Source organism: Quercus lobata, chromosome 6 (genome assembly GCF_001633185.2).
Source record: "Quercus lobata isolate SW786 chromosome 6, ValleyOak3.0 Primary Assembly, whole genome shotgun sequence".
Taxonomy (NCBI): domain Eukaryota; kingdom Viridiplantae; phylum Streptophyta; class Magnoliopsida; order Fagales; family Fagaceae; genus Quercus; species Quercus lobata.
This window is the reverse complement of record NC_044909.1, coordinates 51848442-51869906: the sequence shown is the minus strand read 5'-3', so window position 1 is coordinate 51869906 and position 21465 is coordinate 51848442. Positions and strand designations below refer to the sequence as shown.

General features: G+C 32.0%; 3 protein-coding genes across 3 annotated transcripts; 1 reads left to right on the top strand and 2 right to left on the bottom strand.

Annotated features, from left to right (window-relative positions):
• Window positions 1-774: 774 nt before the first annotated feature.
• Window positions 775-3167, bottom strand: LOC115993726 (fibrillin-5, chloroplastic). The gene is made up of 7 exons (XM_031117684.1): window positions 2715-3167; window positions 2469-2584; window positions 2191-2313; window positions 1506-1604; window positions 1357-1401; window positions 1126-1199; window positions 775-1040 (listed from the first exon to the last, which is right to left on the bottom strand). Exons 1-7 carry the CDS (start codon window positions 2965-2967, stop codon window positions 956-958), a joined length of 795 nt encoding a protein of 264 aa, XP_030973544.1. The 5' UTR covers window positions 2968-3167; the 3' UTR covers window positions 775-955.
• Window positions 3168-4828: 1661 nt separating this feature from the next.
• On the bottom strand, window positions 4829-7297 carry LOC115950983 (protein BOLA2). Its single transcript, XM_031068272.1, has 3 exons — window positions 7144-7297; window positions 5380-5402; window positions 4829-5271 (listed from the first exon to the last, which is right to left on the bottom strand). The coding sequence occupies exons 1-3, from the start codon at window positions 7204-7206 to the stop codon at window positions 5076-5078; spliced, it is 282 nt and encodes a 93-aa protein (XP_030924132.1). The 5' UTR covers window positions 7207-7297; the 3' UTR covers window positions 4829-5075.
• Window positions 7298-17513: 10216 nt separating this feature from the next.
• On the top strand, window positions 17514-20350 carry LOC115994903 (trihelix transcription factor GT-2-like). The gene is made up of 2 exons (XM_031119242.1): window positions 17514-18012; window positions 18494-20350. The coding sequence occupies exons 1-2, from the start codon at window positions 17750-17752 to the stop codon at window positions 19842-19844; spliced, it is 1614 nt and encodes a 537-aa protein (XP_030975102.1). The 5' UTR covers window positions 17514-17749; the 3' UTR covers window positions 19845-20350.
• Window positions 20351-21465: the final 1115 nt, after the last annotated feature.

Below are 21465 nucleotides of genomic sequence, written 5' to 3'. Positions count from 1 at the left end.
ATGGAGGATGTTCAATTACAATTTCATTTTGTTGTTCAAGCTGATTTAAACAGCTTAAGTTAATAAAAATTCCAGTTTTCCTTCTCAAAAAAAAAAAATAATAATAATAATAATTCCACACAATCAAGACAATTAATAGGTTAAAATATATATATATATATGTATTTTAAATTTGTTAGTTTAATTGGGTCTTAAATTTCTTTAAGAGTGTAGACTACAATTTAAAATGAAATGGTTAGATTTTTTCCTTCTTCGTACCTATCTAGTGCCTACATGATGGTGGATTACAGATAGGTTAAAGATATCATTTTATTTATTTATTTATTTTTGTCAATCTGGACACAAATTTGTCAAAAATACAGTTTTGTAATAGAAATATAGGATTATATATATACATGAAACAGTATTTTTCTTTTGATAATTCAACGAGATGTCTTACAAAAATCATGCGGTGCCAGTGAATTTAGCTATAAGTCTTTTGACAATAGGATATAAAAAATTATTAAAAAACAAACCCCCTAATCATTACTTTTTTTGTTTTTTGTTGACCTCCCAGACAAATTCCTAGCTCCATTATTGGATGAGGTAAGGCAACCATACGATTGCTTCAAAGTATTATTGAACTGAAAAATTTATGAAGACTTATACCACTTCCTTTCACTGGAACTTGAGCAGACACAGGTTCTGGATAGAATCTAGAATTTCTAACATATTCCAAGAAATAAATTTTTATGCACTAAAATTTGTTAGTAGATTTCTTTTTGAGAAAGTTCCTGCAGATAAGCAGCTTCACCTTTTTTCTTTTTTCTTTTTAATACAATTTTTTGAGTTACAATCAAAAGTTTTTTGAAGCAATGCAATGATGGTTGTCACGTTAAAATGAGCTAAAAGCCTAAACCCTCCAATAATGATCTTCTAAAAACTGGGGACTCATGGCAGTGCCGGAGAGCAAGGCTTAGGGTTCATTATCTCCTGTACGCTCTAATATGAAGATATTGCCTTTATCATCCCTCCCTATCCTCAGTTCATCATCAACATATCTAAAGGAGTTTAGATTAAGGAACAAGTACAATAAAGGTTTCAATAATTAGTAAATACTACATATAAAAGGGTGACAAAGGATACGTAATCTCGAGCCAACCTTGTGGATTGAAGATGCCAAGTAGAATATCATAGTTCTTCCGGAACACATTCATCAACTATTGTTTTAACAAAGGCAAAAACAAATCAATTTCAAGGTTATATATAGCCAACAGCTCCTCAATAGAAATCTTAAGTGTCATTATTTTTCTTCTTTCCTTACTAAAAACAAAAACATAAACAATGAAATGAACTGAAATTGATAATGCAGCATACCTGGACAGGAGTGATTGATGACTGATCGTAACTAATGTCAACTCTCTGTAGAATATAGAACAAAAGCAGGTTACTATGAGTGTTTGTTTGTTGAATTAAAGAAAAAAAAAAAGTAGAAAGTAACCAGAAAAATAGTGTAGCTTTTTAACTGCTTTTGATGAAATCTTGAAGGAGGCCTCAATCGTGAGCTTTCCATTGAACAGATTTAGCCCCTTTGCACTGAACTTGACCACATTCACTGCTTTTCCCTCCAATTTGGCACATTATAAGAAATGTAGATAGTTTTAGTAAAAGACATAAATAATCACACCAAAAGACTTAAATGACAAAAAAAAATTCACTCTTTTTGTGGTTAAAAGTGGTGTCAAGAAGTATTTATACTATTATTTAAGGGACTTCCCTTATTTGGATTCTTCATTTTTTAGTTCAAAAATACCCCTATACCTTTATATTTAAGTAAAGACAAAACTAATGGACAATTCAGTAAAATATAACTCTAACTCTCATTAAAACATTACCTAAAAAATAGGACTGCTTTGTTGTTAATTTCTAAATTGTTTTATCAACTTATAAATTAGATTTTTATAATAAAAATTATATATATAAAATAAAAACACAGAATTTTTTTTAGTAAAAAAACTTCATTGCATGCCTAAGTGCGTGTGACGAGACTAGTTATATAGAAGGTTGAGCAAGAAATATAGACATATTCAAGATATCATCTTTTTGGAATATGCTAAATTTTGAACTGTTCCACTGTCCAATATTGAACTCGAAAAGATTAAAGCTATAGTTTTGCTACAAGAACTAAACATGATATTGAAAGATTTATACCTTAGTAACATCAATGATCTGGAAAAAATCTCCCAATGAAATGAAATCTCTCAAGCCTAGCTTCGTTCTCTTTGAACCCAAGATTGTAATTGTACTGTAAACAAGTTTCCAGCATCCACCCACCTTCCAATTTAAGAAATAAAGTTTATAAAATAGAAAAGAACTTATCTTCAACTAACTTTCAACTTCCAATTATGGAAATAACCTTAAAAATATTGTTTTAACTACAAATCTCAAGCCCAATTGCACAAACATTATTGTAATATAAGATAATATACCTTCTCTAGTTTCAGAGTAGGATCTGGAGTTGGATTCTGAGATTCTAGCAGCTTCACGAAACCTTCAATCTCAGATTTCTTTGCAGATGGGATTCCAAATATCCCTCTATTCAATCCTTGGAAGATGTTTATATGCAATCCATATTAAACATCACTTCAAATTGTTCACTTATGTTCATTACAGTAAAGAAATATAAAAATGAATTATATCAATGAGGTTAAAGCATAGAAGTCAAGTTGGAGTACCTTGTATTGCCTGGTAAAGCTCTGTTTTGGCCTGGGCAAGTGTTTCATCCTCAACCATGCCAGGGCTTTGTTCTGCAACTTTGGTGAAATAAATGGGTCTAAAACTAGATATGCACTCGCCAAATATGGGGCTCTTGGTCCTTGAATGTGTGGCTGAGAATAATCTGAGAGTTTTAATGATTTTTGTGGCTCTTGGTTTTGGAGGAATGACATGGGAAGCTGGGATTGGTTGTTGAACAAGCTTAGTGGCCATGAATCAGAGATTAATGGTAAAAAAAGTTAAGCTGCTCTTGTGTTTTAGTTAGAAGGATGGAAGGTCAAGCTCATGGAAAGCAAGATATATGACCGCTATATCTTGTTCACTGGTAGAAGGATAATGCATTAATTAAGAAGAAATAAAGTCTCTTTCCTGTACCTGTTAGAAAGTCCACCACAGCCGCGGGTTATCAATCACAAGAAGTACTGAAAAAGGTAGATCCACGTTTTTGCCCTTGGTTTATTTATTTTGGTAAACAGCACTTGGTTTTATATCTACTTTGCTTATTTAGTAATTTTTAAATTGATGTACTTTCCTTCTCAACCGGGTTAAATCAAAAGTAGTTCTAAAAGTATAAATTATTTTACAATTTTTCGTCATAATTTTAATGTTATAAATTGTGAATGGTTACTTATTATTATATATGCATAAACCTATTATTTTTTCTTCACTACTCACACTCAATTACATCACTGTTATAACAAAGAAAAAATTGTATAATAATTTGTGTTACTATATTTTTTCTAAATGTCATTGCTCATCTGTGGAAAGTCTGAAGCTTGTTTAGGCAAAGAGTTACATATATTAATGATAATAAGAAATCGTTAAAATTATAATGCACACGCTTACACACCACACTCTAATTGAAATCATGTTACACGATTTCAGCTCCAAACTTTCACAGCTATAATAAGAAATATTGGTTTCACCAGACAGGATAACTGGCAGAAATTTTCTCCTTGTTTGCTCTACCTCTTGCTCTTAAACATTTTTTTATTATTATTTTTTACTATTTTCAACATCTGAGGATATATTTAAAAATATGTGGTTGTGAGTTCCCATGTGTGTAGTTGTATGTATGTAGTATGTACATGTCAGTAGTGGCATATTCCAGCAAAGACAGCATATTACTATATTAGAAGCTATAGAGTATATTAAGTGAAATTATGTTTTGAGAGAGAGGTTTCAACTTATGCATAAGTACAACGTTACATCGTAAATAAAAAAGCATTTATCAAAACCTGATTGTCCTAGAAAAATCACTTCAACCTAATCTTCAATGATGATCAGTCCCCACCTTTTGGCTTTTAGTGGTAGTTCTTCTGACTCTCACTCACTCTCCCCCATAGAAAAGAGCTTTGATTTAAACACCAGGAACAAGATCCCCCAACCCGTGGAGATATTTTCAAAGAAAGAGTCAAACAGTGAACAAGATATAGCAATCCTAGCTTGCTGTCCATTGACCTTGAGCTCCACCCTTTTGTTTAGAACACAAGAACAGCTTAACCTTGCTTACTCTCTCCACAAAGGTGTCCCATACCATGGAAATCATGCTCTCCACAGCATTACACTAATTAGTATTACTGCCGTGCATTTTTGTTTTTACTCTGAACTCAATTAGTGCAATGCTAATGTTCCATACCATTAGAAGAGCAGGTGCACCATTTAATTGGTCATCATTGGGGTGTCATTAGAAGAGTAATAAATTCCTGCAGAAATGCCCTTCTGGATTTTAAGCCATAAATTAGACAATAATATGACACCAGCCAGGGTAGGGATCATATAGCAATTTGCATGCTAAAATTTCCCCAACCATTGATATGACATGATATGATTGATATATAATAAAATTGATGTTAATAGTAGATTCATGTGAAAGTAATGTTATATCAATAATAACTTGTCAACTTAACAAACCCAAAGAAATTTATGAGATTCTAAGTTCGAAACCTCTAAAAGTCGCTAGCTCAACAAGTTATGAAATTTGCAAGTATCTAGCATTGCTCTAGCTTTTAGAGTTTAGAATAGTTTTTTTACTATTTATATCTAAAGGTAGCCTCATAGGGTTGAACATAGATACCCTTAAAACAGTTGGATTCTGTAAATAATAAAAAACTCGGGCCACTTCTGCCATGCAATTCTTGATGCACATCACATCACAAATTCTTAAACAAAAACCAAGTAAAATGATGGTAAATAAAATTTTGGTAGATGTACTTTGTCCCAAGTCTCAATAAGCCCAAGACATATTCATAATTCCATGACGTTTTGCTTGGTGGAGGGAAGGAAACTTTCTGAATGTCTTGACTACTTACAACAACATTCTAAGCAGCAGTATTAGATTTTTCAGGCTCTTGCTGTTGTTTCCACTGCTCAGGGGTCAGAGCTTTCTTTATTGATAGAGCGTGAATTTCCTTCATTTCCTCTTCCAGAGCACCATTAACCAATCGGTGCCTCTCCAGCAACCTCTTCCCTTCAAATTGTTCTGATACAATTTCAATTGCAAAACTTGCTCCACAACTGAAAATCACTTAAAATTGAGTAAAACAAGTTTGATAAACACCACAAAAAACAAGGCAGAGAAAAGTTCTGAATTCAAAATACATATGTCTGCAAGAAAGAACCTACCCTCCAGATGTATCAATTACTTCCTGAAACAAGAAAATAGAGGAATAAATTGCCAGAGAACAAGTGACAGATTCAAAAGTGTTTACAGGGAATATGAAAAGGAAATCCAATAAAACAAGTTATATAAGGAATGCAAATAGAAATGTTAAAATTTGAGTATTTAAGGAAAAGAAAGTGCACAAGAAAGTACTAACCATTAAAAAAAAGAATCCAGGGGTTTTGTAGCTCAACTAGCCCCTTCTCATGTTTCAAATGGAAACATCCAGAATTCAAATCCCCCCGCCCCCAATCCCAACTATTTAAAAAAATCTATATGTTTTAAAGGGCCTGGACAGGATTTATTATCTTGTGTAACAGCTGCATGCACACTCTACAATTTACCTCTTCTTTTTTTTAACTTACTTTTTAATTCCTCATATCTTTGGTTGTAGTACAACCACCAAGATCTCCAAGTAAATTGCAGACTATATCTAGCTGTCCATCTAAATGGAGCATAACTGATCACAATAGTTGCTATCTGCTACTTAATAATTTTGTTTAATTTCTTATGATCAAATCTTTTCCCAGAACATCTTTGTTATCTGCTGCTTAATAATTTTCATAGTGGGTAGGCCAAATATGATAACAAGATTCCTTTATTAAAAAATGTCTTCCCCAAAATTTTATTTTGTTACTCATTATAACAATACAAACTCACATTCTTTGTAGAACAAAACATGTTTTATTCTTCTTCTTTTTTTCTTTTTTTTAAAAGAAGAAGAAAAAGCTTTAAAACAGATTATAACAAACCCAATATTTTATTAGAATAAGCATTCTCCATTAGTTGTGGAACTCTGTTAAGAATTGCGTAGTCGTGCCTCTGAACATGCTATTGCAACCTTTCCACTTCATAAAACGTCCCCGAATTTCTCCCTCTCGCCTACAACTAAACTCAAACATGGATCACTCTCACCCAAACTTAAAAACAGGTGCTGTCCCTCACCCCTTGAACAAATGGCTTCACCAAGTGGGACTGCATAACACCGAGCAAGTGGCACAAACAATTGCATTGCAACACCTCCAGCTCCAAGGGCATAGAAGCCAACTTTACCCCCACAAAGAAAGCATAAGCCACACGGACCAGCCATGTCCAAACCTAGAAGCAGTAGTAGTAACAAACTAACAATACTTGGTCTAAAAAAACTTAACCCGCCGTTGCTTGAATTGATGCAGCCTAACAACCTTAATCTGAAAGAGACCTTCCTACACCTTTTATACCATGGTCAAGGATCTCGGTTTCATTTTGTGAACGATGACATTCAGCCTCCTTAGAGTTCACAGCACTTTGAAATAATAATATGTACTGTCGACATTATGATTGTTCCAATGTGAATTCACCTACCATACCAGGATTCAACAACAACAACAACAACAAAAACAACAATAATGATGTAATTTAGATCGTATGGCAATTCGCATGTTAATTAACATTATTAAAGCAATTTTCTGACATCTAATTTTGGTTTGACTGTAGAATTTCAGCTGAATCACATAAAAGCCCAAACCTAGTAACGAGTGTGGTTTTAAGGTTAGGTTTGATTCGTCTAATATTATATACCTACTATCGACAAAGATTATAAAAAATACTATTGGAAAACAACAAATTTATATGAATATTACGAACTGAACTGAAATTAATATACAGATGAACCCTAAAGACAAAGTAAAAGAAAACAACAAATTTATATGAAGCTAAAAAAAAAAAAAAATTGAATTAGGGCTTACGAGATGTGAAGGATTCATCTTTGACTTCAATGAAGATTCCACTTGTTCCTTTGTCACCCCCATATCTGGCTCTGGCTCTGTGTGTGTGAGGTTGACTTACGCGTTGTGAGTTCTCTGACTCGATGATTTTGTAGTTTCGGCCTCTTAGGTCAATTTTTGGGGGTGAGGTTCGATTAGGGTGGACCGCATTAGGCCCACCCACTTATAAAAGCCCACTAAGTTTTAATTTATATTAAGGATGCATTGCCCTCCACAGTAGTCCACACATAAGTATTGGTGGAAATTTTTTTTTTTTCGTTTTCTTTTTGAGTGAAATATTGGGGGAAAGTTATTATAAAAAATATACTAAATATTTTTTTTCATTGGGTTATTATACTTTTATACTAAATAGTTTTTATTATTAAAAAAAAAACTTTGCTTAAAATATTGTACTTAATGCACAAAACTCTTACTTTTGTGAGGTCTGAGAGAAGTCATGATAGACAATTTTACTCATAGTTGTCAAAATTGTAATTTGGATCATATGATTGTATGATCTTATGTATCCACTTGACTAAAATGATTAGGATCATAGCAGAATCGCATGCTTGGTAGAATCATAAAAAGGATTGTGTAGAATTGTGGGATTATATAAGATCCTACTAATCCCAATAAAAACTAAATTTTGGGATAGGTTGAAAAGGGCCAAAGTACACCCATCAAACGGTTCAAGCCCAAAGGATACCAATGACCCAAACATGCCTATGAGTAGGAAGTGTCAAATTTATCCTAGATCAACTTAAAATCTCCCACACACACACACACGCACAACCTCGCTTAAAAAAAGAAAAGAAAAAGCTATTTGATAACCTTGGGGGCAATGGCCCCCCTGGAATTTATAAAACAAAAGAGAAGTATATAATATTTTATGAGTTTTTTGAATTTGGGGTTAAGAAAATTGATCTTCCTTCCCCCCCCCCCCCCCCCCCCAAACAAAATATAACCTTGACCTCTTTAACCAAAAAAAATTAACCCAAACAACATTCAAGAAAAAGTAGCCCAAACAACATAAAAAGTAAAGCCCAAATAAACAAGAAAAAAGCTCTTAATAATTTTACTAGATCTGAATTGATCAGATCTTCGAATCAAAGAGAGAGTGTGTGATTTTGCCCTCTTTGATCCATTCATGACACTGCCGCCGTTTCTGCTTATTTTATCTTTTTTTTTTTTTTGCTATATGTTGCTCTCTCTTTCTTTTTGTGTCGTTTAATTTCTTATTGTCTAATCTCTTTCTCTGAACGTTATTATTACTACTTCACTTTATTTGACTTTGAAATGAGTTGTTTTTTTTTTTTTAATAGTTATAAAGTGTTGTATAATGAGTTTTGGGAGTTGCTCTGTAGTAGCTGAACAATTAATTCAGTTGAGATGTTTTGTCTTTTTGTTTAGTGGAATGGTTACTGTCATGTTTAGCAATTAGTAGATGGTAAGATTAAAAATGCCACACCCAAGCGAGTCATAGTCATGACACATTACACATTGTTCAATGGTTGACGCACATAAACACAATTACTTAAGTTCCTAATGAGATTTTTTTATGTATAAGGAAGTGGTATTTGTTTTTTTTTTTTTTTTGTTTTTGCTGAATAAGGAAGTGGTATTTGACACTTACTGAAACTATTCCAAATTATAAATTTATGGTTAACAATTGTCATACTTGGTTTGAAATAATTATTTTAGTTATGATGATTTTTGAGATTTAAAATAATGCTATATTCCTTTTTGATATATAATTGTTTCGTAATTTATTAAAAAATATTTGTGTCTTTCCATTTGTTATACTAAATGGATGCTAGTTTGAATTTTCAAGGAAAAAAAAAAATTTTTTATACTTCCCCTCCCCTCAATAGAACTCCTGGCTCCGTTCTTGCTTAATTGCTAATTAAACATCTGCTAAACTTTTTGAATACATTGTGTTAAAATCTAAGTATATTTGTTTCGTTAGTATAGATGTAATGACGTATTGTATACAAATCACATCACATTGACGCAAATCTTTGTCTTTTTTTGGATGAATTCATAATTTATATGATTATTTAAAATACAAAGTCATTATCAATGTGTTTTTTACTTTTAAGTATAAAAAATAAGTAAGACCTTACAATCCACCTTCTAATCTTTAGAGCACTTGCAGCAGTGGTGCTAAAAAGCTATTTGGAACTACAGCAGTGGAGCTATAGCCAAAAAATTTGGCTTCTCAGCTATAGTGTACAGTTAAAGATAGTTGTGCATTGTAGCTCAAAGGTAATAAAAAAAAATTGTGTTCACATTGCTGGTTTGAATATTTGTGGTTTTTTTTTTTGTAGTGGGATGTATTATTTTATTATAGTAGATATATTATTTTATTGTGATGCTTATATTATTTTATTGTGATGCTTATATTATTTTATTGTGTTGAAAGTTAAAATAGATCCACTGCTGCAGCATGTGAGTATGTAAAATAGATAAAATAACTTTTTGTGATGACAAATAGCTAAAAATATAGCTCTACTGCTGTGGATACTCTAATTCATGATCTTACCTACCTCCTCTTACATAAGATCCTGAATTTGACAACCTCTCTTATTTCAAAATTTTTATTTTTGAGAGGTTGATTTCCTAGATTCAAGTCCATGACTTATATATAGAAAAGAATACAAAATTTTCATTATTATTTTTCTTTTTATTACTGTTGTTATCATCCAAATGATATTATTTTCACTTATGTTTACTATTGACACTACTTTTATAATGCACCAATCACAAAAGACCATATCAATTATATATAAATATAAAGAACATTGTGTCCCTAAATTTATTATCATTTTTTTAAGATATAAATGTTTTTTTGTATTGATTAAGAACAATAGGTAAGTGATAAAGGAGTATGAGAGATGAATAGGATATCTAAGGTTATGTTTAGTAACTGTTTTTTACCTTTATTTTCTGTTTCCAAAAATAATTTTCTATTTTTAAGACTAAAAAACTTGTTTGGCAACCCAAAATAGACAGAAAACAAAAACAATTCTCAAAACTTAATTTGTGAAGGAAACTAAAAACATGCAAAAAATTGTTTTTAATTTCTAATTTTCAAAAGTCAATGAAAACACGCATTTAATTTAATGAATCTGTCTCATTTAATTAGTTAGCATTATAATTCAAATCCTAGTAACAATATATTTTAGTATTTTCTATATATTTTCTTCAAAAAACTATCTTTTTAATTTCAACTAACCAAACATGTTTTTTATTTCAAAAATACAAGAAAATTGTTTATATATATATATATATTTCCAAAAACAAAATTTTAAAAATAGAAAATAAAAACTGTTACTAAACATAACCTAAGATTATTAAGGTTCGTAGAGATTGTTGGAAAGTATTGCGTTTTTAAAGCACAACTGAGAGATACACACACAACACACAGAGACAAGAGACAGTAATATTAATATTCATTTAAGGAGCAGAAAAGACACATCTCTTTCCCAAGCCACCATGATAGCAGGAGGAAGGGATAGATAGTTACAAAAATAAAAGATATTTGAGTATAAAACATACTTAGTTCATAAGCTACAAAATTAGCATCTATTTTGATCCAACAAAAACAACACCACACAAATGAATTAGCCAAGACTAATGCATCATTCAACAGTGGTTGAATCTCCTAACATGCCTCATTCAAATTCTTATTTAAGGCATAAACACAAATATTAGAATCACCCTCAACAATTATACTTTGGAACTTTTTATCTCTAGCCAGCCACAAAGCTCAAATTATGGCAGAACCTTCAGCAAACATAAGATAACACACCATTTTACTTCTAGCCCACACCTTTAAAATATCTCAGTTTTCATCCCTAGAAACGCATTCTCATTTGAACACGCCACATCAAAATTTTATTATCCCATTTGGTTGATGGACCTAATTCCATCGAGTTACAACTTGTCAACTTTTCTTGGACTATGTTGCACATTGGTTTCAAATCTCAATTACAAGCACATGCTCTTTAATGGTCCGTTTGGATTGAGAGAGAGAACGGGAGAGTAGAGTAAAGTAGAGTAGAATTGGTCTAAAATTAGTCTATTTTCAGCCAACTCTACTCCCCTCTCCTCTCTCTCCTCTAAATCCAAACAGGCCAAAACATTCTTTCTAAACTGTGGAGCTCAACAAGCAAGCTCACCTGCCTATCATTGTGCACTACTTTGTTCCTCAGGGACCATATCATCTCCAATGTAATGTTAGTGCCATGTAGAGAGACCTGTAAGTCTGTGGCAGGGCCATGGGTGCTGGGGGACTCAAAATTTATTGTTAAAAACAATATGTTACATAACTTTTAGATTATTAAATGTTCAGTCACATAATTTTAAATGATTAAGTGATCAATCGCTACATGATTAGACCATTAGTCACTTAAATAGATTAGATTTCTTTGTTATACTTTTTAATTCTAACAAAAAAATACAAAAATACAAAAAGACTCTTGAAGTTTGAATCCAAATTACACTGGCCCCTCTAGTTCTAGTTTAAAATTATAAGTCCCTAACGTTAGGGAAATGACCAAATTGGTCATTCTGTCACAATTTTAATAGCTAGGTTAGATGGGAAAGAATAAAAATTCAGTTTTAAAATAATATTTAATAAAATAATTCATTTTAAAACTTTATCGTATTTTTTTATTCTCTCTTATTTTTCTCCTTCATCTGTTGAGCACCCACATTGCAATTACTATAAGCCTCAATCACCATTGCCAAGCTACCAGAAATAAAGCCTAAAGGGCGAATGTCATTTACGGTTGGACCTTGATTATCACTATCGAAGGCATTGCAAGCCTACGAATTTTTTTAGTGGTCATGGTACTAATCCTTCTTCTCCTTATTTCTAACATCTTAATTACTTAATATAGGTTTTGATGAGCGGTAGGATGTTGATTTAGAGGGAGATTTTAAGGGCATTTGTAGTTGCAATTGAGGCTTACACGGTTTGTTTTAACATTAATATTTTTTAGAAAATGAATCATTTTTTTTAATTTGAATTTTTTACATTTTTCTATATTTGGTAATAACTTTAAAATGAGTTGGAAAACTATCTCTTTAACTTTCTTATTTAGTTTCGTGTAAGATAAAATTATTTTCCTTGGGATTTTAGCTAGGATTGGTGTCAAAATTTTAGGGAGTGATGAGATAGAACTCTTACCAAAACTTTCAAAAGATTTGAAGATTGAGAACAATGAAGAAAAGAAACAAAGAAAGTGAGAATCAAAGAAAGAGATTTTTTTTATAATTTGATATTTTTGATGGAGAAAGGGAGATTTGGACCTTGAAAGTTTCCATTGGAAACATGAAAAAGTCTAAGTTGAGCTACAATGGAGATGGAGGATTTAACAATGAAAAATTATGATATTAAGCAAAAATCATATGTGAAATAAGATATTTCTTTCCAAAAAGGTTGTCTTGCGAATCCCTACTTGACCCAATGTTTTAGTAGGTCGAGTTTGACTAACCAATTTTCCAAATGTCTAAAAAAAACCTTTACTTAGAGCATTCACATTAGTGGTGCTAAAAAATTTAGCTTTTAACTACTTAAAATTTTATTTTATCTATTTTAATACATCATTTTATAATACACCTAATATTAAAGATTTTATTTTTTTACTCAAAAAAAAATTATTATTTTTTATTCTTTACAATACAACTAAGAGAGCGAAAACATATTTTAATGATAAATAATTGGGTCACGGAATAAACAACATTAAAATTTATCACTTTGTAGCTATAGTATTTTGTAGCTTGGGTGCTAAATTTTTTAACTTTAGCACCACCAATATAATATGTTTTCTTAATGTGTTGGGTGCTAATATATATTTTTTACTGTTTGAATTAACGTGGCTTAATAAATATAAATAAAATTTTACTAAAATCTACTAATTTATAATTATATTAACCAATTTATGATTTCCTTCAAGGGTGCAAAATATATTATTTTAAAGTTCAAAATTTTTGTCATCATCTATAATCTATATAAAACCAAAGCCATTTAACTTCTGTTTGACTTATAATATCATGCCACATAACTTTTTGAGATTTACAAATTTACATATTATTCTAATATTTTTTAATAGAAATTAAATTTTATTTTATATTTAAACCCTCCACTAGAGTAGAATCTTGATACATTATAATTTATTTAAATGGTCTAATATAAGATTCCATTTTATAATCAATGTCTAATGCTAGAATATATAGTTCCATATACAAACATAATCATAAGAGATGTGTGTATATATATATATATATATATATATTTCTTTTGTGGTAATAAGAAATGTCTATTAATAACTACCAATTATCAAATTCCATATTTAGATAAAAAAGAAAAAGAAATAAAATCATATTATCTTAAAATATCTTGTGTATTGCATGGATTACCGACTAGTATAACAGTATTATCAAATTTTATTTTCCACATAAGCTTTGTTTGAGAAATTCTGTGGACACAATTTTTGTGTCATAACTATTGGTTATGGCAAAAGTTATGACAAATGGTATGGTTCTAAAAGAAATAGTTTAATCATTGCCCCAAAAAAAAAAAAAAAAAAAAATTTATGTTCCATCTAGACATAGCAAAATTGCTCTTGACTTGAATGCAAAGGATAAAGCGCTTACTCGAACCAGAATTCTTCTTTTTAATTAAAGTAAAAACAAGTTAACCCATGACTTAAGTTTTTAACAACTTAAAAAAAAAAAAATCAAATTTTTTTGTTTTAGCTTTGCCTCATTATAGTGCATAAAATAGAAAGAACATAATTTTGCAAAGTCTAGTTAACTAGAAACCAATGCATAAAAGGGTAGTCTCATTGACCATACTTATAATTGTCATATCATAGAAAAAATAAGAAAAATAATAAAGAAATAATATAAATAAAAAAAGTATTATAATCCCTTAGTATAATTTCTATACAAAAAAATGTCTAGTTTTGTATTATACACTACACAGTTCTAAAAGCTCTATCGGGATCTAGATTACAAGATTTATTAACAAACAACACATAAAGTAACTCGTGATCAAGCCATTGCATCCTGATCAAGATATAAACAATCATACAAACAATTAAATCGGATCACCTCAACTGTAATTGTATAACTTCATTAATAATAAGGATATTCACCAACATTCTTTCATAAAATACACTAACCACAATTCTCTCTTAAGCAAAATAATTTTTTGTTTTTATCCACACTTCAAATTATTCAATTCACTAGTCATTGAACGATTACAATACGCAATTTTTTTTATTGGTACTTATACACACACCCAATTACAATACTCTTTTTATATCAAATAATTTGTTGTAGAACTTAACAAGTTTTTTATTTTATTTTATTTTATTTTTTTATGTCAATAAATACAAGGACACGTTTTCAAATTTATATAACTTTTTTTATTTCATGTGAAAAATGAAGTTTGACCTGATTGCCATGCCGGGCCCTCCACCAAATTTGCCGCTCAAAAGTTAAAATTTTTTAATATTTTATTTTATCAAAGTATCAGACTCTTCAAATTTTAATTAATGATTTACCAAGAAAGTAACATTTTTTACATTTTTAATAGCTGCGTGAGTGCGTGGTCGTGGAACAACAATTGAGATGGGAGAAAATGTCTTAACTGCTAATACTTATCATAAGTAATAATTGAGAATATGACCAAAATGGCCTTAGGATGAGTGATTTTCCTACATATTTTGACTGAACCATGTGATTTAACCACCAATTGCTGCTTAATCCATGATTAGCGAAACCATCAACGCCATCTAGAACCGCATGTCGATCTCTCCCATTAATTTTGAAACAAGCAAGTATGAAAGCAAAAAGTCCAAGACCACAAAATTTTCACAACTTCTTGGCATAATTGTAACGTGACAAATTGAGTGTAATTGAAAAAAAAAATGATGGAACATTCATATATAAATGATGGTTAATCACTCACGATCTACTACATTAAAGTCATGAAAAAAATTGTAAAATAATTTACGGTTGTGCAACTATGTAAATATAAAAGTGCACCACTTGCAATCTCAACTTGCAATAATAAACAACTAGTTGACAGTAATTCAACTATTACGATAAGATCAAGGAAAATCCACAGCATTTAGGAAAAAATGGGAGATATTTTTTGGACCAAGGCAAAGCGAAGACATGTCCACAAATTGGGATAGTCACAATCAAATAGGGGTCCCATTTTCGGCGTGGTGTGCTTTAAGACCACATACTTTTCACCTCCTTTTTGAGTGTCTTTGGTTGAAAATCTATGGTTTACATTATTTTTTTTTTTAAAAAAATTGAACATTACTTGACGGTAATGTGAAAAGACATGCATGAAATTCCAATTACGTAAACAAATTCTGCACTCTTTGTCTTTAGATAAAAAATAATTTAGTTTTACCATTCTATGATTGAGTATGTGGGTCGGCAAAACTCATCTTAATCTCTCTTTTTAGCTTATCTTTCTTCGTTTAAAAGTAAAATAAAAAAAGATGTGTAATTAATTAATATTTGAAACTTCGATAAAGAGAAATATAGATAGGAAAGTAAATTGATTTGTATTCATACCTTTTTCTTATAGATATTGGATGCCACTCTGTAATATGACAGATTACGTGTTGAACTTTATTTTTTCTTGATAGGAAAACTTTATTTTTATCTCTCCTTATCGTTTTAGGCAAAGTAGATTACGTGGAGCTTCATCCAATCGCACATATGCTGATATGCCTTGCCGCCCTAGTATTGGTAAAAAGAATATAGGATTTTTCTCAAGATTGTAAATCAAACCTATCAAGTTGAACTTTTTAGTACGAATAAATTTTAAGTCTATATCAATATTATATATATATAAATATTCAATAGCTTAAATTATTATTAATTTGTTTGCAAATATTCATGATTTATTGAACTTGATTTGTTTAATAGTTGAGTCTCTATTTTTAGATTTGACTTTTGACTTTTTATTTTTATTTTTATATAAGATAGAAATTCTACTCGAATATAATCTAAGTGTATATGTGTGTGAAACTTTCTCTAAAATATTTGAATCTCGGCCTTTACCCCTCATACCTCACAAACACTTATACTTGTGATTTGACTTTTTTTTTTTTAGTTATGTCAAAATTGTTTATAATTGCTTAGTCCTAATTTCTCTTTAAGTTACGGATTGTTAATACCTTCTTTCACTTTCACTATTTTCTTCCATCTTTTTCCTTGATCCCTTCTAAGTTCTCATATTCTTCTCAATCAAGATGAGGTGTAGTTTCATATAAAATTATAGATTGGGCAAAAGTAGTTTAACTTATCTTACACAATGATTAATGAGAATGTTCCTCTAAAACGCCAAAGACAAAAATAGAAGGGAAGAAAAAGAGGGGTGTGGGGAAAAATCAGTGTACAATTGTCACCCATTAATTTTAAGATTTTTTTTTGGTTGAGAGGACCATGTACTTAAGCCACTTCTTTTTTTTGGTTAAAGTACTTAAGAAACTTCAACAATTAAGACTTTCTTACCTTTTTTTGTGTACTAATATTAATATAATCTATTTTATTATCATTATTATTAAAAAACATACAGAATCTTCTTATTTTGCAATAAGAAATATATATTTTCTATCAAAACTTCTGAATTGTCAAGGAATCTCACCACTATTCAAATTAAGAACTTGTCAAATTACTTATTGTTTATATTTAAAGAAATACAGTTTCTCAAAAGGACGGCCGATGCGAAAGAGAATTGATGCTTGAATTCCTTGGAGTATAAGTCCAAAAATATCGACATATCCCAAAAAAAAAAGGTTATGAATAAGGGTAAAAAAGTAATTTCACAACTTAGTGGGTACCAAAGCCGAGTGGGAAAACGGAAAGTCCCAAAAGGCAAAAAAGTGGGCAACGTGGACGTGGGGCTTCCTCATAACTAAAAATTTATAGCTGCTGCCTACACCACACACTTCTCACTCCAACAACAAATTTCACCACCTTTCCAATTTTACCCTTCTATCTTACGACTTTTTATTTATTACTGTATTCCAAAAGATTAAAAAACTAAAAGAAAAAACTAAACTAAATAAAAAAAAAGCCCACTAATCTTGACCACAAGTCAAATACAAGATTTTGTATCCAAACCGGCAAATCCCTAAAGTCAAATTTTTAGACAACATGAAAATCAACAACAACCAATCAAATTTTGACAACTTTTGCAACCCAAGCTAGATCTAGTCCACCAGACCACAACTCACTAAAAAAAAAAAATATAAAAATATAAAAAATTCACCTTGTTGTTGTTTACCTACTTAACCCGATGAAAGTGGTAGAATTTTTGAGAACCCAAAGCTTTAAGCCCATCTCAACCAAAGAGAATTCAATAAAAAACCCATCTAAGTTTTTTTATTTTACTTACCCTTTACCCACTTCTCTCTCTCTCTATTTCTAAATTCTACATCTCTCACTCTCTCTTCCCCAAAACCCTAGAATTTAGATATATATATTTTTCATTTTTCACCCCAAGCTGTAAAAAAAAAAAGATATTCCGGGAAACCAAACTACCACCATGTTGGAAATCTCAACTGTGCCGGAGAGCAATACCGCTACTACTGGCAACCGGGAGAACGATGAGGGTGGTGGGTCGGTGTCGGTTGGGTCTGGAGAGGAAGAGAGAGTTGGTGGTGGAGCTGAAGAGGGTGGCGACCGGAGCTTCGGCGGTAACCGGTGGCCGAGGCAAGAGACTTTGGCTATGCTCAAGATAAGGTCTGAAATGGACGATGCCTTCAGAGACGCTTCTTCCAAAGCTCCTCTCTGGGAAGAGGTTTCCAGGTCGGTTATTCACTCACATACTTTAAATTTTTTTTTCATTTTCACTTTGCTTATATTTTCTTATTCCCTGTTTGATTCCTGGGAAATTTTGAAAGACTTTGGGTTATGCAAGTATATAAAATACAAAGTTGATGTTGTTTTTATTATTATTACATGAGTGGGTTTGGTTTGAGTGGAGGTTCTAAGTTCAATCTAGTTACTTCCGCTTGGTAACGAGTGGTCCTAAATGACCCAGATATAATTTTATTATTAAAAGAATGATTTTTTATTTTCCTAGCACAGATCAACTTGTTTTTATGTATTATCAAAACCCAGTTGCACTGAATTAATACCCAGTTACTTGTTATGTTCAGTGGGTTTAAAGGTTTGATTGTTTAGTTCATTCTTTTAGAGAGAGAGAGAGAGAGAGTTGGTTTTTGCTAATTTTTTTTTAAAAAAAATTGGAGTGCAACAATGAGATTTATGGAACTGTGTTATTCAGGAAATTAGCTGAGCTTGGGTATAATCGAAGTGCCAAGAAATGCAAGGAGAAGTTTGAGAACATTTACAAGTATCACAAGAGGACCAAGGATGTCCGGTCCAGCCGACCCAATGGCAAGGCTTATAGGTTTTTCGAGCAATTACAGGCTTTAGATGGTCACACACAACTTCCTTCTCCTTCCCCGGATAAAATTCCGGCTTCTTTGGCTGAAACCACGATGGTGGTAAGGACAGTGGAGCCTAGGAATGTTGTTCAGAAAGCAATCCCACATTCTATCATTCGAAATGGAAATTTAGCGGAGAACTACACTCCAACCACGTCGTCATCCAGTAAAGAATCGGAAGGGATGAGAAAGAAGAAGAAGAAGTTGACAGAGTATTTTGAGGATTTGATGAAGGAAGTGATAGAGAAGCAAGAGAATTTGCAAAGGAAGTTTATAGATGTATTGGAGAAGTGTGAGCAAGATCGTATAGCAAGAGAAGAGGAGTGGAAGATTCAAGAATTGGATAGGATTAAGAGAGAACGGGAGCTTTTGGTTCAAGAAAGATCAATTGCCGCAGCTAAGGATGCAGCCGTGCTTGCATTCTTGAAGAAGTTTTCTGAGCAAGCAAGCTCAGTGCAATTTCCTGAGGAGGCGATAATGGTCACAATACCAGTGGAGAAATTTGTGGAGAGGCAAGAAAATGATAATGGTGGAAATGTTATGGACAAGCAAGAAAAGCAAAATGGTGAGAATGTTTTGGATAGGCAAGAAGATGACAATGGTGGGAATAATTTGGAGAGGCAAGAAAATGATAATGGTGAGAATTCTATTCAGATAAGCTCAGGTCGATGGCCTCAGATGAGTTCAGCTCGATGGCCTAAAGATGAAGTTGAAGCCTTGATTAAGCTGAGGACTAATCTTGATTTTCGGTATCAAGAAAATGGGCCAAAAGCACCTCTATGGGAGGAGATATCATTGGCTATGAAAAAGCTTGGTTATGATAGGAATGCAAAGAGGTGTAAAGAGAAGTGGGAGAATATAAACAAGTACTTCAAAAGGGTAAAAGAAAGCAATAAGAAAAGGTCTGATGATTCAAAAACATGTCCTTATTTTCAGCAGCTTGATGCTTTGTATAGTGGGAAGACTAAGAAGGTTGAAAATTCCGTTAATTCTGGTTGCGAGTTGAAGCCTGAGGAGCTTTTGATGCATATGATGAGTGGACAAGAAGAGAGACAAAGGACGGAGTCACTAACGGAAGATGGTGAGGGAGAAAATGTTAATGAGATTGAAGGAGATAAGGAAGATGAAGATGGGGATAACTATCAAGTTGTAGCAAGTGATCCTTCTTCAACGGCAAATTTGGGCTGAGAAGACATGGTGGGAACCCGTTCTGTGAGAACTGAAGTTGGTGTGCTTATTTTTGGAATGTGGGTCAGGGTCATTACTGAGGCTACCCCACGGCAGTGTAGGTGAAATTTGTGGTGCTGAGAAATTCATTGTGATATCTTATGGGAAACGGCATCTTCTATCTATGTAGTATATGTTCATCATTAGTTGATAAAGAAGAGAGAGAGAGAGAGAGTGGAATAAGTAAATTTAGGAGGCTAGTGTGTAATTTAATACAGCTTTCTTTTGAAAGTTCACACCCCCATGTGTGCAAAAGTAAAAAATGGTTGGTTGTATTTGTTTGTATTAATAGAGAGACTAGCATAAGCAATGATGCAACAGTTGTAGCTGCCTTTTCATTATTTGGTTAAACAAGTGATTATATCACTCGTGGGCGAGCAATAATGTAATGATTGACAAAGGACGATAAAGCAAATCACTTTTTCTTTGATTAATCCTTGAAATTATATGGTCTATGCATTCTGTCTTCTACAGTGTTCATGATAACATCACAGTGTAATCACTTGTATTAAAACACTGCCGAAGTTGCTGTACCATGGTGGTATTGAGGTCCAGTAGATCCTGGGAAGTTATTTAGCTATCATCATCAGGAGGGCTATGTATGTCTTTAGCTTTGAACTTGTTTACTGTTTACTACTATAGTTTTGAAAATTACTCATTCAAGGATGAAATGTGTTCAATTGACATTTGCATGATAATCATACAAAAACGTTACGGATTGTTGACACGTGTACAGTAGCATAACACGTGTACAGTGGCATAACGGATGATGAGTGGCCAAGTTTTAGAAAATAGCCGAAATTATTCAGTACACTTAATGTATTACGCTTCATCTCACAAAAGGATGGGCTTCATCCTTATGTGAGAGGGAGTTGCGATGTACCAAAGTGCAATGTGAATGATGCCTGCACTTAAAAAATAGGAATTGTTAAGAAACCAAATTAAGAAACAATTGACACAGTAATAGACAAAGACAATGGTTTATGGGAATAGGAGGATGTGTTTGGTATTACTGGGTATATCACACCCCTCTCATCTTATATCTAATAAAACGATAATAGTAAATCAAAATAAAAAATCAAAAGATGATGCATCTTTCAAGTAAGTTATCGAGCAATGATGAGCAGAGGGTAAAGGGAAGCAACCCTTCTTTCAAGGTAACTAAAAATAGATTTCTAAAGGTATACGAAAGACAAACCCAAAAGAAGGAAAAAACACAAACACAATCATACTCAGCAATTTTGATATTCGATTATCTTATTTGCATTTATTTGTCTTTTGTTCACTGTGTTGAGTGTGTTCTCATTTAAACCATCTAATTTTGCCAAAATCCTCTTAATTGAGGCATTGTTGTACCTACTCGAACTACAATTCTCTCCAAGGTTAGAAAATTTGGTAAAGACTAAGAGAACCAAAGACCAAGCTCAATTTGCTCTTAGATTTGTGGACAGTAAGTGATTGGTAGACGTTAAAGTGTAGAATTATTGTTTATTGAGAATTTGAGATCTGAGATCAGATAGTTATGGATCTTTCGAATTCCAAGGAGTCGTGGACTTCCTATAAGGATTGTCAATTAAAGAGG

Excerpts from the sequence above, each read along its gene's own strand:
- LOC115993726 (XM_031117684.1), bottom strand. The coding sequence starts at position 2,967 with ATGGCCACTAAGCTTGTTCAACAACCAATCCCAGCTTCCCATGTCATT. Across the intron at positions 2,314-2,468 it reads CTACTCTGAAACTAGAGAAG|GTGGGTGGATGCTGGAAACT; the intron begins GTATATTATCTT and ends TTAAATTGGAAG. Across the intron at positions 1,605-2,190 it reads AGATCATTGATGTTACTAAG|GGAAAAGCAGTGAATGTGGT; the intron begins GTATAAATCTTT and ends GCCAAATTGGAG.
- LOC115950983 (XM_031068272.1), bottom strand. The coding sequence starts at position 7,206 with ATGGGGGTGACAAAGGAACAAGTGGAATCTTCATTGAAGTCAAAGATG. Across the intron at positions 5,403-7,143 it reads AGATGAATCCTTCACATCTC|GAAGTAATTGATACATCTGG; the intron begins GTAAGCCCTAAT and ends TTCTTGTTTCAG. Across the intron at positions 5,272-5,379 it reads GTAATTGATACATCTGGAGG|TTGTGGAGCAAGTTTTGCAA; the intron begins GTAGGTTCTTTC and ends AGTGATTTTCAG.
- LOC115994903 (XM_031119242.1), top strand. The coding sequence starts at position 17,750 with ATGTTGGAAATCTCAACTGTGCCGGAGAGCAATACCGCTACTACTGGC. Across the intron at positions 18,013-18,493 it reads CTCTGGGAAGAGGTTTCCAG|GAAATTAGCTGAGCTTGGGT; the intron begins GTCGGTTATTCA and ends TGTGTTATTCAG.